General features: G+C 45.0%; 1 protein-coding gene across 5 annotated transcripts in view; it reads right to left on the bottom strand.

Moving 5' to 3' along the window:
- Positions 1-17,972, bottom strand: part of NFX1 (nuclear transcription factor, X-box binding 1) — a 61,226-nt gene that overhangs the window by 2,956 nt on the left and 40,298 nt on the right. For 2 of the 5 annotated variants that reach the window (XM_008526355.2, XM_070590263.1), the window contains exons 13-23: positions 17,299-17,407; positions 14,439-14,558; positions 12,523-12,602; positions 9,460-9,690; positions 8,533-8,606; positions 7,651-7,752; positions 7,071-7,112; positions 2,829-2,927; positions 2,254-2,320; positions 931-1,076; positions 123-227 (exon numbers count right to left, since the gene is read on the bottom strand). In XM_008526355.2, the coding sequence (XP_008524577.2) occupies positions 123-227; positions 931-1,076; positions 2,254-2,320; positions 2,829-2,927; positions 7,071-7,112; positions 7,651-7,752; positions 8,533-8,606; positions 9,460-9,690; positions 12,523-12,602; positions 14,439-14,558; positions 17,299-17,407 (1,175 nt within the window). Of the gene's footprint in view, positions 1-122; positions 228-416; positions 1,077-2,253; positions 2,321-2,828; positions 2,928-7,070; positions 7,113-7,650; positions 7,753-8,532; positions 8,607-9,459; positions 9,691-12,522; positions 12,603-14,438; positions 14,559-17,298; positions 17,408-17,972 lie in introns of all 5 variants that reach the window. The other 3 variants (XR_011531660.1, XR_011531662.1, XM_008526356.2) reach the window with 3 other exon arrangements.

The following is a 17,972-nucleotide window of genomic DNA, read 5'->3' as shown; positions in this document are numbered from 1 at the left end:
CACAGGACCCCAAGGACAGGCCGGAGGAGGCCGCCAGCGGCTGGTGCAACCCAGGACAGTTCCACCCCTGCTGGCTTCTCTGAACAGACAGGGCCTTCTGGAAGCAGCTTAAGAATTCTTACTTGTCTGTCTGCTGTCTGTGGTGAGGAATCGGTGGTGGAGGCCGGGCCTGCACTTCCCTTTCAAGTACACCTGTCAGCGTGGTAGCAGGACAAATGGACTTCCCTCTGATAAAAGACAGAACACAAAGTATTGAAAAGCGAGAACAGTTTGTGGAGACTGGCAGACAGCAGGAAATCCAGTCCGTGACACTGGGATATCCCTGATATGACCGGTCTCCTCAGGCACCGTCACCCCCATGTCACCCTCGCCCCTTCCACCCACCTCTGCTGGGCCTGTGACCTGCTTCCTCTCACCTCAGCTTGAGATTCCTTCATTGGGAAATTCTTCTACCCCCTCAGGTTCTGAGAGTGACCCTAGGTCCTCCCTGTCCTCTCCTGTCTCACATCACTGCCTCAGTTTCCTCTGATGGCAAACAGTGTTTACAGGGCATGCCTTGAGTACAGTCCAGCATCCTTTCTGTTTCCTTCAGGCCAGGAGGTCAAAAGGGGAAAGGGGCAGATGTGATGGGCAGGCAGCCACCCCAGGCCCCTGGGGTCTGTTCCCTCTGCCTGACATGCTGCCCCAGTGACAGCCGTGGGTCTGGGCAGACGTGAGGCTGGCATATTTCAGGCCTGCCTGCGCTGTGGCCTGGGTCCTGGCCTTTGCTCCCTGGGCCAGACTGTAGGTCATCTCAGAATGGTTGTCCCAGAAGCAGACCTTCCATCTATTGGTCCAGGAGAGGAAGAAAGGAAAGCAAATGCCGACAGACTCTGCTTCCCAGGTCCAGGGCCCCCAGCAGGTCCTCCTGCGAGGGCAGGATCAGCCCACCTGACTGCCGTGACCACGACGTTGCGCTTCGGCTCACTGTCGTAGCTCACGCTCTCCAGGCCATACACTTGGGCCAGGTCGTGGATGATTCGGCGGTGGTCTCTGTTCATGGGAGGGAAGGAGTGGCTCTTCTTACTATTCTTCCCCTGTGTTGAGGGAAAAGACGACCAATTGATAAAATCATCCTGAAAACAGAATATGCTTACAAAGGTCCTTCTAGCCTCACCAGAACGGCCGGGGTCAACCAAGTTGGGGCTGAGTCTTGGAGGCCCACAGCCACAGCATCTCACTGACCGCCAATCAAACTGCGGGGTTTGGGAGGACGAGGGCTGACATACTTCCTTCACCCACTCTGGCCACACGGGAGCAGTTGGCCATGTTAGGGACAAGGGGTAAGTGAACTGAGACTCACATGGGTGCTGTGACGGTTCCTCCTCAGGGCCCGTAACCAGCGAGCGAGTGACACTCCCAAGAAATGACTAAAGAGACCGAAGACTTACAAAATACGGAAATCTCACTTCCTATAAAAGTGCATTCTACACTAATAATCATGAGTGTGCAGATAGAGACACACAGCAGAGAAAAAGGTTTGCTCAGGTTTCCTAATTCGGAGAGGAACAATGATCCCATTTTGTCCTTCGAGTTAGTATCCTGCTGGGAAGTGGGAACAGAAAGGAGGAAGGGAGGAGGGGCAGGGGCTAAGAGAAATGCTGGGAAGGCAACTCGCCATCAGACATGGAGCTGAAGCGGCCGTCCCATCCTGACCCATGGCCCCCACGAATGAAGACGGAGCCACCGTGGGGCCGGCTACTCTGACCACAAGACTTTCTTGCTCAAAGCTACCTCCAGGACAGGGGAGTCACTCTCCTGAGACCCTTGAAGGGTCTTCACACCACACTGCTCTTCAGCTCTAGGCATCCAACTTCTTTTGTGGACCCAATGTGTCTTTACTGCCTTCAGGGAAATGAACCCGTGTGTCCTACCACATAACAGCCTGTCAGAGATCTGAGGGCCCAGCGTGTCTTCCCAAGCATCCCATACAGCCAGCAACTCTCACTGTGGGACCCCCTCATCCAGTTTCTTCACCTATTCCAGGCACTGAGCTTGGATCTTTTGACATTCAATTTGACTGCACATGTCTCTTGTGGACCAGGACAGGGCTTCCCTGGATGTTATAATGGCTGGGCTTTTGGGGAAGATAAGGATCCTCAAGGAAGTTGTGGCTTTTCCCCACACCTACTCTACACTGACAGTGTTTCTGGGACTCGAGTTTCTATCAAGCTGGCCTTAGAGACACATCCAGTTGTATGTTTTGACTTTAACCTTGTTCACGGCCTCCACAAGCGCTTCCATTTCCTTCTCAACGTCGCTGACAAACTTTAAGTCCTTCCTGAAACGAGAAATCACCACAGTTAATTCATCTGTTCCTGCTCTTCTGAGAATCCCTTCCACTCGCCCTCTCTGCCTGCAAAGTGCAGACAATGGACAATGTGGGCAGAAGAACTACAGAGGTCAGGAACTGCCAGACCACAGAAGGTCGACTGCAATCAAAGGAAAAGGGAAAGAGAAAACAAATACGAGAAAGGAGAGGACGGAAGGAGAAACAGCCACTGGAGGGCCAGGAGACAGAAGAGGAGCTGTTTCTGCCCAAGTGAGGACCCACGGGGGGCCCAAACTTCTACCACAGGGAACACACAACACCTCATATTCAGTTCCTCAAGGGCACAGTTCTGAGAAACCAAGAGAAGGATTTTTATTAAACGTCATATAATCTCTTATAATAGATATATAACCTTCAACTGACTCAGTCACAGAGGAGTACATACTAGTGACTACATCCTAAAAGACCAAACACTCTTGTAGGCCACAATTAAGAAAGAAGGTAACAAGCAACATACCTGGCATCTTCTTTCAAACTGTCACTGAATTTTGACCCTGAAGAACGTACATTGAAAGGATCAGAATCTTCGCTGATATGAAACGCCTCTGCTAACCGTCTGAAAGGAAGAGAGAAGCATGTAAATAAAAGGAAAGGAGCGGGGCAAACTTCTTGTAGTAAGAGAGTTCCCGCCACATCCTCAGTTCTCTAGACGTTAATGATCTTATTTCAGGAAGCCTGATTATATCCTGGGACAAGATATGGTACTGTCTTCATGGAAGAAAATAAACACGATGCTCTATGTGGGTCTGAGTGCACCACAGGCTGACGCTGGGCCCTGGGTTATGTGGTGGAGAGGAGGCTGGGGGCTGAGAGCTCTGGGAACGGTCAACAGGGATGGCATTCTCTGAGGTTTCACCGAAACATCAGATACACAAAGTAGACACATAACTATTAAAATTAATATCACCTCACAGAAAGTCTGGAATACAAAGGAAAGAATTCCATTAACAACAGAAACACTGCATTTTAATACATTTCCTTTCAGATTTTTTTCCCTTTAAGTATTTGCAGTCGGTGTATGTAAAATTTTACATCTTTTTTCCCCACATCATTATATGATAGGCATTTCTCATACTACTATTTGGTTTTCATACTTACTCTTTTAATAGCTGCATAATCTTCTAATTATGTATATCCTACAATTTATTTAAACATTCCCCATTTAGATTTCTGTCACAGTTCCCCAGTTTCTCAACTTTAAAAGTCACACAATTAATATCTCTGAGCAAAAAGCTTTTAAGATTATTTCTTGGGAAAATGTTTCCAGGTGTGGGATTACCAAGTTAAATGGGATGGACACCAGACCCTTTGGTCACTGCAGTCTGAGTGGTCTCCACGACCCCTTGGCTGTGTTCTGACCTGTGGCATCTCATCGACACCCAGCTATGCCTTTTTTCTTTAAAGACAGGTAAAATTCAGCTTAGCTCTTAGTACAATTTCCACTTACACAGACAGGGGTCTCTTGCAAGTTTAATGCCCATAAGAATCTGGTTTAAGCTCAATTTTCTTTTTCTTTCTTTTTTTTTTTTAAGATTTTATTTTTTTCCTTTTTCTCCCCAAAGTCCCCCGGTTCATAGTTGTATATTCTTTGTTGTGGGTCCTTCTAGTTGTGGCATGTGGGACGCTGCCTCAGCGTGGCTTGATGAGCAGTGCCACGTCCGCGCCCAGGATTCGAACCAATGAAACACTGGGCCGCCTGCAGCTGAGCGCGCGAACTCAACCACTTGGCCACGGGGCCAGCCCCTAAGCTCAATTTTCAAAATTTCAAGAGAATTCCTAAGGGGAGATCTTCCAATTTTCTGATTCGTCAGCCACTCACTCAAATTTAAACACCAATAAAACACGTCTGTGGGCTGCAGTTGGCCTGCCAGCGCCTCATCTCTGCAATGGAGTATACATTTGCAACCTTAGGTGGTGGTTTCCTTTTTAACTTTGCTTTTCTTTTTTTTCTTAGGTCAGTGGGTATTTCAGAAGGAATCTCCATACAGTGCGGGTCATTACATCATCACTGTAAGATTGAGGAGAAATTCAAAAGGCTTTCAAAACAGAGAGCCAGCTCTAATCAATACGAATATTTCTGAGCACCTACTAATGTGCCAGGCTCGAGCGAGAGCTTTATATGCACCATCCTTAGTTTTAATCTATTAATCCTCACAACAACTCTGGGAGGCAGATACTATTATTGTCACCATTCCCACAGATTTTTAAGGCAATTCAAGCTTAGAGCGAATGTGTGACTTGCCCAAGGTCACACAGCTAAGTGATCTGTGAGGCTGGGACTCAATCCAGGCAGGCTGACTGGGGAGCCCTGGCTCTGACCTCTATGACGCTGCCTCTCGATCACACGGAGGTGCAGCTCCACCTCTGGAGGCCTTGTGCGGTCTCGCTACAGCATTTCTGAACACTCAGGACTCCTGGTTCACATTCTGCAGCTGAGAACACTGAAATGAACGGTTCTTAAAGGGCGAGTTTCCAGCAGCAGTTATTACAAAGTTACCCTAAGGTCAAACCCAGGGAAATTCGGGCAGTGTCATTAGTCACCACATCACCTTCTACACATTCAGCTGCTGAAAGAGGTCCTGGTATCAAGTGTGCAAAGTCAAACTTGAAGGGACAACAGGACTATACTTAGTCTGCATTTGTCTGTTTCTGTTTGACTTTTTACCTTGAAACATTTTCAAAGAAAGACAAGTTAAAAGAATATTACAATGAATTCCTATATGCCCTTCACTTAAATTCTACAATCATTAACATTTTTACAGGGCTATACCTTTTAATCAGTCTTTGTTGGAACCAAAAAGCTTGCCAGTCATTGAATAAATGTCCCTTAATTTGATGAAGAGTATCCTCAAATAGCTCACAGGAAACATCATAGTTAGTGGTGAAATATTTAAAGCTTTCCGACAAGTCAGGAATATCACCACCTTCTATTCAACACTGTACTGGAGGCCCTAGCCAGTGCAATAAGGCAAGAAAAAGAAAAAAGTTAAGAATTGGAAAGAAAGAAAGCTACTATTATTAAAAGAGGACATGACTGTGTACATGCAAAATCCAAAAGAAGCTACAGATAAACTATCAGAAATAAGTGAATTTAGCAAGGTTGTGAATATAAGTCAACACACATGAATTGTATTTCTATATACCAGCAACAAGCAATTAAAAAATTAAATTTTAAAAGTGATACAAGAATAAAATATCATTTATAATAGCATCAAAAAACATCAAAGAACAAGGAGCAAGTCTACCAAAAGATGTACAAAATCAATGCACAGAAAAGGATAAAATATCATTGAGAGAAATCAAAGAAGACATGAGTAAATGGAAGGATGCACCTTGCTTAAGGATTAGAACACTCAATGTTACAAAGATGTCAAATCTCCCCACATTGATCCATAAATTAAATACCAGCTCAATCAAAATCCCAGTAGGTTTTCTGGGTAGATATTGATAAGCTAATTCTAAAACTTAGATGGAAATGCAAACAGCCAAGAACAGCCAAGACGATCCTGAAGAACCAGGTTTGAAGAGATACACTACCAGACATTAAGACTGGTTATACAGGTACAATAATTAAGACAGTGTGATACTAGTACAATAGGATACAGCTAGAAATAGACCCACACATAATATGAATAGTTGACTTAAGACAAAGGTGGTACTGCGGAGCACTGGGAAAAGGACATCTTGATAAACGGTACTGGTCAAATGAATATTCACATGGAAAAAAACTGAATCACGAACCCTCCTTATACCCTGCTCAAAAAAATCAGTCCAGGTCAACTGTAGATCTAAACGTAAAATAAAACAGCTCCCAGACAATAACACAGAAAACCATCATGACCTCAGGATAGACTAAATATTTCTTAAATACGGCAAAGAAAGTACTACTCACTAAGGAAAAGACTGATAAACTCAACTACGTTAGAATTAGAAACATCTGTTTATCAAAAAGACACCATTAAGAGTGAAAAGTGAAGGGGGCTGGCCCCGTGGCCGAGTGGTTAAGTTCACGCGCTCCACTGCAGGCGGCCCAGTGTTTCGTTGGTTCAAATCCTGGGCGCGGACATGGCACTGCTCATCAAACCACGCTGAGGCAGCGTCCCACATGCCACAACTAGAAGGACCACAATGAAGAATATACAACTATGTACCAGGGGGCTTTGGGGAGAAAAAGGAAAAATAAAATCTTAAAAAAAACCAAAACTAATCTAAAGTGCTAGAAGTCAGGAGAGAGAGAGATCTTTGTGGAGTACAAGAGAGGGTTCTGGTAATTTTCTGTTTCTTGACCTGGGTGCTGATTACACCACTGTATTTACTCTATGATGACTCACTGATCTGTACACTTCTCATCTTCTATACGTATGTTATACTTCAACATAAAAGTTCATTAAAGAAAATTTTAAGCCTCTTATGCCCACTGGAATCAGGAAGTCTACAGGTCACTGAATAAGTACACTGTGGCAAGTGATGTTTACACCACGCCCAGAATCACACATGCTCACGTTTCAGAAATATGCTGAAATCACTTAAGTGGCTAATCCTTAAACCCTTCAATTCTTGACGATCGAATTTCTCTTGCTCTCCAATAGCAGCAAAAGACTCAGAGCAGGTGTTGAGTGAATGCTTGAAGGGTGGCTCCCTCCCACGAATTTCACAGAGCCCAGAGACAAGTAGATAAACAGCAGCTGAAACTACTTACTTCTTCCTTTCCAAGGCTGAACACTCCTCATCGCACTCCAGCCTTGAGAAGCAAATGAAAAAAATAAGGTCAGGGCACAGGTTTCACAGCTCCTATCCAGTAATAACTTCTCAGATGGTCAACCTGGAAACAGAGCAGATGCTGGCCCAAGGATGGCTGGATGAGGTCCCTCTCAAGGACAGGGGGGCAGGCCTCTGGGCATGCGAGTTCAGGAGTCCTCAGAAGCGCCTCAGTGTCCCCTGGCTGCTCAGCCCCCAAAATGCTCCCAGCGCCCCTCTGACAGCCCCACCCCCTCTTGACACAGTCACCACCCTGGTTCTCTTTCTCACGAGGGCTGGGCTGGACACATCTAGGTCCCGGCTTTCTCTGGCCACTGTTTGGAGTGAGGCCTGGAAGTCTCCTTTGGTCTCAGCTATCACCTGAGCAGGAGTCGCTGGACTGGAGTGGGTGTGGTCTCAACATCAAATGTCTATTGAACACCTACTGGGTGTGCAAGGCTTTGCTGTGCGGGACTGAGATAAATAAATGGTTGCTGACCTCTGGAAATTAAGGAAGGCATGGCCACACATTTAAAATCTACCTGGCTTGGTGAATTTCCTTCTTCGTAATTAACTTGCCGATCTCCACTGAGTCTCCAAGCTGCATGTCTGTTATTTTAGAGGCCATGGAAATAGCAGCTATTCTGAAGTATAAAAAAGGAGGGGAAGAAAAGGCGATGCAGTTTCACAAGAACTTCCCCATCCTAGGCATGCAGAGGATTTCTTTCAGGTGAATCTACCACTCGACAATTTGTGCGACCTTGGAAGCCTGGCTATTATGAACTACTCATACATTTGTGTCTTATCTCAATTAGAGGCTAAGCAGCTCCAGAGGAAGTGATGAGGTAATTCACTCCTCAGTACCCCTTCTCAAGCATCCAGGCCAACGCATGGCCCTCGGTGGGTATCCAAACACAGCCACTCCAGCGTCTGCATACTCCTAAAACCCTACCTCCATGGCACATCTCTGCAGCTAACCGGAGATACACATGACCATCCACCCCACACACCTCCACCTCTGCACTCAGATTCTGTGACCAAACAAGTCCAAAGATTTCAGGAGGCTGGAAAGACACCTCACAGGTATTCAGAAACCCCCACCCAGGGGAGGAGCACAGGAGTTGGTCCCAAAAGCACTGGCATGGTAAAGCAATTCACACAACTTCAGGACATCTTCCCTTCTGATCTCATGATGTAATAAGACCAAAAGGGAGAGAGGAAGGAGGAGGAAGAGAAATAAAAAGGTTACTTTAGAAATTAAAGTCAGGGAAGGAAAGGTACATACAGCAATACTTTGAACTAGAAAAACTAGATTCAAGAAAATTTATTTAAAAAACTTTCCAACCTTTACCAAAGTTGTAAGGATCCTACAGTAAACACACGAATCCTGGATCCACCAATTGCTAACATCAAGTAGCACTAACCTTTGATAAGTACTGGATGCTTCACAGCAAATCATCGTCTCTTTCCTTCGTCCACATTCGCACTGCAGCTCTACCTGAAACGAGATGAATGGGGAGCGACTTTTAGCACAGGGAAACCATGTGAACAGGCAGGTTTCACTTCTAAAGCCTCTCTCAGATCAAACCACAGCAGAGAACAGGCAGTGAGTGGACACCCTCCAGGACAGAGGAAGCTAACCGCACACGCACACTGACAACGCTGTAGTTGACATCCTTGGAGGGAAGTGTCCAGTCTACAGTGCCCCTTTCTGTCCTCAATCCCGCCCCAAGGGGCAGGCCTAATGAAACTTCCACCACTGAACTGGAGATGGACCCGTGACCCAGGACCAGCCAAGGCCTAATCAACTCCACCTCGCCCTCTGCTTCTACCTCCTCTGGGGGGCCTAGCTCAATCCCTTGGACCAGGTTAAGCCCCCACTCACATGCTCTCATAGCACCCTCTATGTGGGTGTACCCGCTCTTCACGACACTTACCACGGCCATAACTGATTAACTGAGTAATTAGTAAGTGAGTATCTGCCCCACTTAACTGAAGGGACCGTGTGCCTCCCGTTCGCTGGCGTAGCACCAACACCTAGTGCAACACCTTGCACAAAACAGACACTATTATATGCGTTGAATAAATGGAGCGGGCAGAATCTCTCTTGAGAATCTGATCTACGGGAGACAGGGACCGTGGTCACCTTCTGAACTAAAAGGCCATGTCGAGCTGGGCAGACAGGAATCTGTACAATTTACTCCAGCTTTCTCTTGCTAACTTAAATTGCAGTTGCTGGCAACCAAGGACCCTGATTAGGATGTGTGCCCAGGGCCGCCGCAGGCAGTTCTGCACTCACTAGCGGCCCCAGAACCACAGCCAACGCCCCACCTGGAGCCAGGAATACGCACCTCAGCTTTACAAGCAGTCACGGGGCAGGGTAAGCTGGGGTGGCAGGGCGCCATACAGGGGTGGCCACAGTCAGCTCTGGGGGTGCTGCAGGGCTGTTTGCAGGCCTCATCCACAAGACACTCTCCTTTGTGACAGAGTCTCTGACACTTGTGCATCCCACACGGTAGTGTGGCACTGCAGGGTAATCCGCAAGAGATATCAACCAGGTGACAGGGGATGTTGCTTCGTAACTAGGAGAGACAGAAGTAGCCAGATTCACATCTCCGTGTGGGATTTAGGGTGAGTCTTAATTTCCTATTTAAAAACTTCTCAACTTTCATGGGGCTGGCGCAGTGGTGTAGTAGTTAAGTTCACACGTTCTGCTTTGGAGGCCTGGGATTCGCTAGTTTGGATCCTGGGTGCAGACCTACATACTGCTGCTCAAGCCATGCTGTGACTGGCTTCCCACATATAAAATAGAGGAAGATGGGCACGGATGTTAGCTCAGGGCCAATCTTCCTCAGCAAAAAAGAGGAGGATTGATGGCAGATGTTAGCTCAGGGCTAATCTTCCTCAAAAAAAAAAAAAACAAAAAAAACACTCCTCAGGGGCCAGCCCCATGGCCAAGTAGCTAAGTTCATGCACTCCACTCCGGCGGCCCAGGGTTTCACTGCTTCACATCCTGGGCACAGACATGGTACCGCTCATCAGGCTATGCTGAGGTGGCATCCCACATGCCACAACTGGAAGGACCCACAACTAAAAATACAGAGCTATGTACCTGGGGGCTTTGGGGAGAAAAAGGAAAAAAAAAAAAAAACTTTAAAAAAAAGAAAGACAAAAAAACCCCCCTCAACTTTCAAAAAGTTCTTTTGTAAAAAGTTCTTTTTATCTGAAAAAAATTAGGCTGATTTTCAAAGTCTGAAAGGTTAGTTTGAAAAGAAAACAAATCTGAACCTTATTTAATAACGCTTGTTCTGATCTAAAAGGATTTGTGTTAGCAGCCAAGTTTGACCTGAGACCTCAAACTTCCCAAGGTGGGGAAGGAGCATGTGAAACTCGATCACGAGGAGAATGTGAAAATGCGGTGGCCAGCTGGGAGGAGCAGCCGACTTTCTGCCTCCTTTGCAAACAGCTGGGGCACTGAGTCAACAGACAAACCCTGAGGGCGGAGGGCACCCTCAGCCCACGGTTTCAAGGCTGCTAGTGGGGCTGTTTTATGTAATTAAATACTCAACTCTCCTGGCAGGTCCCAACTCCGCACGGTCTCCACAGCTTTAGGCAGCTCTGTCATTTAAAAAATTAAGAAGCAATAGCCCATTGAACCCCAAACTCATTTTTTCCTTGAGAAATCACCTCCTTCCAGGATTTCTCACTTCAGGAAAAAAATGCTGGAATCTTATTCCTGTAGGACCAAAGGTTACTTATATACTCACATTTTCAAATTCTTTCAAGAACCCTCAAAATGAGGAATATACTTCGACGTTAGTGACACAGAACTTCTACTCTTGGAGAGGCCTCCAAAGTCTAGGATGTACATGCGTCTAATTGCTTTGGCATCAGTATTTTGGTAGAAAGCAGTTCCCAATCATTGAACACTTACTTACTCTACCACCAGGACGCTGGCGGTAATTTCTGCACAAGCAGTGCCCTCTGTTGCCCCCCCATCACTTGCCTATCTTCTCATCATCCTTTAGGATGTTACTTCCTCTGGAAACGCCTTCCCTCCCTGGGTAGGGGTCCCTTCTATCCCTCAGTCCTCTGCGCCTCCCACATTACTGCCTTTACAATCGCCTGTTTATACGTCTGCCTCCTGCCTCACAGGGAAGGCTCCACAGGAGAGAGGCCACACTTGTCGCTTGTGAATCACCCAACCTAGCCGGTTACCAGCACATAGTAGGTATGCAAGAAATGTTTGTTGACTAAGTCTGAATAAGCCATCAACACAAAGATGACACACCCATGTCTCAGAACGGCTGCTCTCAGAGGAAGTGAGATTTATAGAGGAAGAGTAAGTAGTAAGGACTGTAACTTGAGAAGCACTCACAGGAAATAAGTGGAGAAAAATATGCCTGTCAAGATAAGAATGCTGAAAGCATGTTGCCACAGATGTCAAGAGTTTCAAGAAATGTTGGGCAACATGTTATGAAGCCAAAAGAACCGGTTACAAAACAGTATAATCTTTAGAGGACGGGAAGGTGTGTATCACACATGCCCAGCAGTCTACAGACCAGAATGTTGACAGCATTTTTTTCTGAGTAGCTGAACTGTATTTTAATTGTCTACAACAAATGTGCATATTTTAAAACAAAAAAGTTTTTAAGTGTTTCAAAGGGTCTACAGTCAACAGTCCAAATATAGCTCAGAGGCTAAGAATGAGGGTGAAAGTCTTCACGGAAGTGGCAATGCGGAGGCATGGGTGAGCCCGGAGGAAAGCGTTTTGGCCCAGCAGTCAGGACAGGAAGCTGCATAGGGCACAGAGAGGGCAGCGGCAGTTGCTGGAGAGCCCACCTCTGTTCTTGGGATGCCCTCCCTGTGACACCTCTGCCCAGGCCAGCAGCCTCTCCCCATGCTGGTTAACCCGGAAAAGTTTGCTCTGAACACAGCCCACGTTCTCAAGGCCAACTGGCTGAGCTTAACTTGACTGTAGCCAGATTAAAAATGATAGCAGAAGAGACTTAAAATGCTACCTATTGTATGTTTCCGTGTATGTGAAATTCTGGAAAAGGCAAAACCATTGGTACAGACAACATATCATTGGTTGCCGGGGTCTGGAGGTCGGGGGAGGAACTATAGAGGGGCACGGAGGAGTGGGTGTGGGGAATGAATGTTCTCCATCTTGACCGTGGTGGTGCGTACACTACTCTATCAATGCTTTTGCCAGAATTCGTAGACCTGTACACTGAAAAGAGTAAATTTTATTCTATGTAAACTATACCTTAATGGAAAAAAAAAGAAAAAAAGCGGCAATAGCAGACCTCTGCTTCTTGGCGTATACCTGCCTTGAGAAACAATGAGACCAACAACTCAAAGTAGCTCAGCCATGACTCTCGGGCTGGAACTAGGAACCCTGAGAGACTTACCTCGTGTCTGCCCATGCACCACTTCTGAGTCAGGAAGGTACAAGGGGGGCACTTCTCCTCACTGTGACAGGAATGATACACTGAAGGGAGAGAAAGGCGAAACTGGGAACACGCTTAAATAAAGCCACACAAACTACCAAACATATTATAAAGCATATGACATGGGACTTTTACATTTAGGAGCTGGGAATACTTTTTAAAATGATCACAAGAGAGTAAAAAGTAGCTGGTTTTATACCAAAGTACCGAAGGGTGAGCATGAGTGAGAAAGAGAAACCGTGTGAGCGGACAGACACGCCAACGCAGCAGAGAGAGCGAGGCAGCTTTCTGCTCTCCTCAGCCATCCTTCGGCCCTTCCTGACACAGCAGCCACTCACTTCTGCTCAGACGTCGTTGCTACTCATTCCACCTGACATGCTTCCCCTGAGTCCTTTCACTTTCCTTACTGCCTGTAAGAGGCAGCGCATCCAAACTCATCTCCTAGAACGAAGCCTTCCCTCTCTGGCCATAGCCTGCCCTGAGCTCTCCTCCACTCCCTGAGGTCTCAGTTCTCATGCAGATGCCTTGCCACCACGCTATGTGGCCCATCTTCATGTAACGGTTGGTGGTGTCATGTGCACTTAACTACCATCCTCTTTCTCTCAGAGACAACATAAAAACTTCAAGGTCATGAGCCATTTCTTCTTCCTCTGATCCTTCCTGTGTCTGACGCCATGCTGGATATACAACTAACATTCAAGAAAAGTTAAATGAATGCTGAACAAAAGCAGGCTAAAACAATACAGCTCACAAATGGCTATGTTCTTACTCTGGACATTAACCCCAGGATTGGACTTCATCTGTACCCTCTGCAGGTGAGCGTGAAGGAGGGAGGGGTGAGCACTGGCTTGGGCATTTACCTCATGCTGATGCAAACACCACAGAAGGGGCTTGCAAACTACGCTGGGAGGGCCATCCTAAGGTCCCCAGGAAAGGAGGGACTTTTCACTTCAAGAGGAATTTACTTAATTCTATTTTACCCTATTAACTTAAAAAATTGAGACATGATTGTCCATTTGTCAGTCTGAATCATATGGCCAGACTTACTGTAACTATCAAATCTGGTGACCTGAGTTATTTCAGGTTTGTCTCTGCAATCTGGTAAAATGAAATGATGGGCCCAGTATGACCCATGACCTCCTAGACTAGACTAGAAGAACATGGGTGCTGTCAGGTAGCTATTAGTCTGGTGTCTACAGCAATCTGTTAGAGAAACTGTCAACAACTTAAATGGCCAGCAACATGGGACTGACTGAAGAAGTTATGACCCGTCCATGTAACAGGACACTCCACTACCACTGCAAATCTATACTGTAGAAAAATACTCATTAATAAGCAGAGAGATTAAAATGACAATAATAAGAGGGAAAAAAATGCAAATATATATATTTGCCCGTGGAAAAGAGCCCTGAAAAATATACACCAAAATATAATTCCTAGAAGGTGACATGATTTAATTCCAATCTTCTAACTTTCTATTGTCTTTCTTTCTTTTCATATAATCAACATATATTGTTTCTACAATCACAACAAAAAACCCAACTTACTTTTAATTTTGCAAAAAGATGCTCAACTTTGAAATATGCACCAAAAGTGGAGGCCATAAGAAAGAAAAAAATTCCCTGAAAGACAAGACCAGCTGGGGATGCTCCCAACCCTTCAGGTGTGTCTGACATCCAGAGTAAAGCAATGGAGGGCACTGCGGTTCCCAGCTGTGGCCCAGATCACGGATCCACCTTCGCAGAGGCAGCTCCTGAGCACAGGCAGCAGGGGCGGCCATCATAGCATGACCTCAGAGTGGTGAAGACCATCACGCAACATCCTAAATGAACAGTGTGAGCGGGCTGTGAGCGTGGAGGCAAGCAGATGGGACCCACCTGGATGGTCGCACTCATGGATTCTGGCGCAGGTCTGGGTACACTCGGGGGGTCTGGTACCACAGGGCACTGGAGGGTAGATCACTGATGCGCCACAGTGGCAGGTTAATTCATCAAAACCTGGTGGAGCAGCAGGCAGAACAAAACAACCCTTTGTGAGTTTGGGGTGTGCATGCACATATTTACACACACACGCACAGCTTTCTTTTGGCTTGTATTTCTAGGGGAGAATTTTAAGGGGATTTTTTTTTTTTAAAAAAAGTGTTTCCTCCAGGACTCTCGCCCACAGCTCTTCTCCAGTCAGCACTCTCCAGCAAACCCTTCAGAGGCTACACGATGCAGCAGAAAGAGCACTGCAAATAGTCAGGAGACTCAGGCGCCTAGTCCTGGACCTTCTCCTAACTTCTCAGTGGCTGTGGGCAGGTAATTTAATCCCTCTGAGCTTTCTTTCTTTGGGTCAAATGGGGATACCAAACTTTGACCTATTCACTCAACAAGCTTATTGTGAAGATGAGCTACATATGTCAAACAGCGAGGTAAAGGGTAAGGGGCCCTGCGCGTGTTTTTATGGAACTCTGTGTGATTTATCCCAAAGCACTGACTCAATCCCTTTTTGAAATGACGAAGGCCTCATATTCCAGAGAAAACACTTTGGGAAACCCTGATGTAGGTGAATCTTCTAACGTAGCAGTTCTCAAAGTGTGCTCTGTTGACCCCTAGTGGTCCCTAAGATCCTTTCAGGGAGTCCGTAAGGTCAAAATTATTTTCATAATACTACTAAGCTATTACTTGCTTTTTTTTTTTTTTTTAAAGACTTAATTTTTTCCTTTTTCTCCCCAAAGCCGCCCAGTACATAGTTGTATATTCTTTGTTGTGGGTCCTTCTAGTTGTGGCATGTGGGACGCTGCCTCAGCGTGGTTTGATGAGCAGTGTCATGTCCGCACCCAGGATTCGAACCAACGAAACACTGGGCCACCTGCAGCGAAGTGCGCGAACTTAACTGCTCGGCCACGGGGCGAGCCCCTATTACTTGCTTTTTTTACCCACTGTGTTGACACTTGCACTGATGGTGTGAAGCAATGGTCGGTAACACTGCCAGGGCCTTAGTGAAAATCAAAGCAGTAGCACTAAACTCTAATCATTGTATTTTTCACTGCCAAGCACTCAGAGTAAATAAAAAAATGCCAATTTCATTGGAGAAAGTCCTTGATGAAGCAGCAGAAAAAACCTGGACCCTTGAATACATATGTTTTTAATCTTCTGTGGAACAAAATGGAAAATCTGCATAGAGCACTTCTGCACATGAAGATACCCTAGTTGTTTTAAAGAATTGCGCTTCTTTGAGCTGTGAGCTGAATTAACCTCTTTTTTTAATAAAACACTGTTTTTACTTAAAAGAATGACTGACAAAGCCATGGTTATTCAGACTGGGGTATTTGGCAGACATTTTACCAAAAATTAACAAAGTGAGGGGGCCAGCCCGGTGGCACAGCAGTTAAATTCTCATGTTCTGCTTCAGCAGCCCAGGGTTTGCTGGTTCGGATCCCGGGTGTGGACATGGTATCACTTGGCAAGCCATGCTGTGGCAGGCATCCCACATATAAAGTAGAAGAAGATGGGCACGGATGTGAGCTCAGGGCCAGTCTTCCTCAGCAAAAAGAGGAGGATTGGCAGCAGATGTTAGCTCAGGGCTAATCTTCCTCAAAAAAATAAAAATAAAAAAATAACAAAGTGAGCCTGTCACTTCAAGAAAACTGCCTTTGCTGTCAATGATAAAATTCAAGCTATCAAGTGAAAATACAATTTTGGAAAATATGTATTAAGCACTATGAGCTTGACAACTTCCTAATACTTTTCCCAAGACTTTTCTGACGAGTTTGGTAGCTATAGTATTGAATATGATTTTTTAATATTATAACAGAAAATCTGTCAACATTTAAAAGATCTGCATAACCCAGCAAACAATTATTTTCCAAATGATCAATGCATGATGTTATAAAATCACGCATGGGTAAAAGATCCATTCAAAGTACAAGAAAAACCAATGAATTTTAATGTGATAGAGAAGAAAAACAAAAACAAAAGCACTGACTCAAGTCCTTTCTGAAACGAGGCTGACTTTTGATGTAATATCAACGAAGAATATCCACAATTATTTGAAAAAGTATTAAAAATATTCTTCCCTTTTCCAACTAGCTAACAGTGTGAGGTCACGCCTCGACTGCACCGCAACAGACTGATGCAGAAGCAGACACGGGACTCCAACTGCCTCCTGCTAAATCAGGCGGCTACTCTTCTCACTAATTTTTTTCCAAAATGTAGTGTTTTTTTAAAAAAAATGATGCTATTCATGTTAACATGCAATGGATATATTTCTGTTTTTAAAAAATGAACTAATAAATCAATATTTTAAAAATTTCTCTGTTGAAATTCCTAATATGGTAAATATAGATAGATATAACTCACATAAAAAGAGCTCTTTGGGATCCTTAATAATTTTTAAGAATGTAAATGAGTCCTAAGACCAAAAAGTTAGCAAACTGCTGCTTATAATATATAGAGAGAAGACTGCTGAGGACAGAACCTGGGGCACTAATATTTAAGAGGCGGGCAGCAAAAGAGGACTCCATTACTGAACCAGACCCATCTCGGGACTGCTGCCCACACCCCAAGTTCTGTGCATTCAGGGACAACAAAGGAGCACTAGCAAGAACTGTTTTGTAAGTCTCCTCACATCTGAAATACTAAGGCTTATTAGTTCAGTAATCCATATCAATCTAAGCACACCCATCTCTCAAAATGTATTATGCCTGAAATTCTAGAAAATTCTTCTAACAAGGTATGCACTGGGGACACTCACTGGCTTGCCAGCACGTCTGGCAGTTCCCGCGATGACACGGTTCTTCACACCTATGAAGGCCACAACGGAGTTTCCTCCCACAAATCAAAGGACACTTGTGCTCCTTATCCTAGGAAGAGAGATTTATACTCGTTCAAAAAAGTATCTCCATTTCATATTTTCCGTAAATGACAAGATTAACAAAAACGAAGCTCTCCACATTTATGGATGAAATGATGTCTGGGATTAACTTCAAAATAATTGGGGAGGTGGGTAGGTGGGGATGTGGATGAAACAAGATTAGTCACGAGCTGATCACGACTGAAGCTGGAAGCTGGGCAAATGGGACTCACACTGGTCTCTCCGCTTTTGTATACATTTGAAATTTTCAATAATAAGAAGCCTTCAAACACTGGTTTATAAATAAATCTTGATATACAGTACAACTTCATCACTTCGACTTGTCAATATATAAATTTAAAAATAACAATTGCGTATTATATATATACATATACACATATAAGTGCGTGTGTATAGATGTACTACCTTGCTATTGGTACTGTGTTATCTCACACACACACACACACACACACACACACACACAAGGTAACACAGTACCAATTGCTAGTAAATGACTGCCAGTAAGTAAACACTTCCTTCATTTAGTTCCATAGGAGTGAATATTTCAGATAACT

This window comes from Equus przewalskii, chromosome 22 (assembly GCF_037783145.1).
Source record: "Equus przewalskii isolate Varuska chromosome 22, EquPr2, whole genome shotgun sequence".
Classification (NCBI taxonomy): Eukaryota; Metazoa; Chordata; class Mammalia; order Perissodactyla; family Equidae; genus Equus; species Equus przewalskii.
Note: the sequence above shows the minus strand (reverse complement) of the source record. Positions and strands in the feature narration are given on the sequence as shown.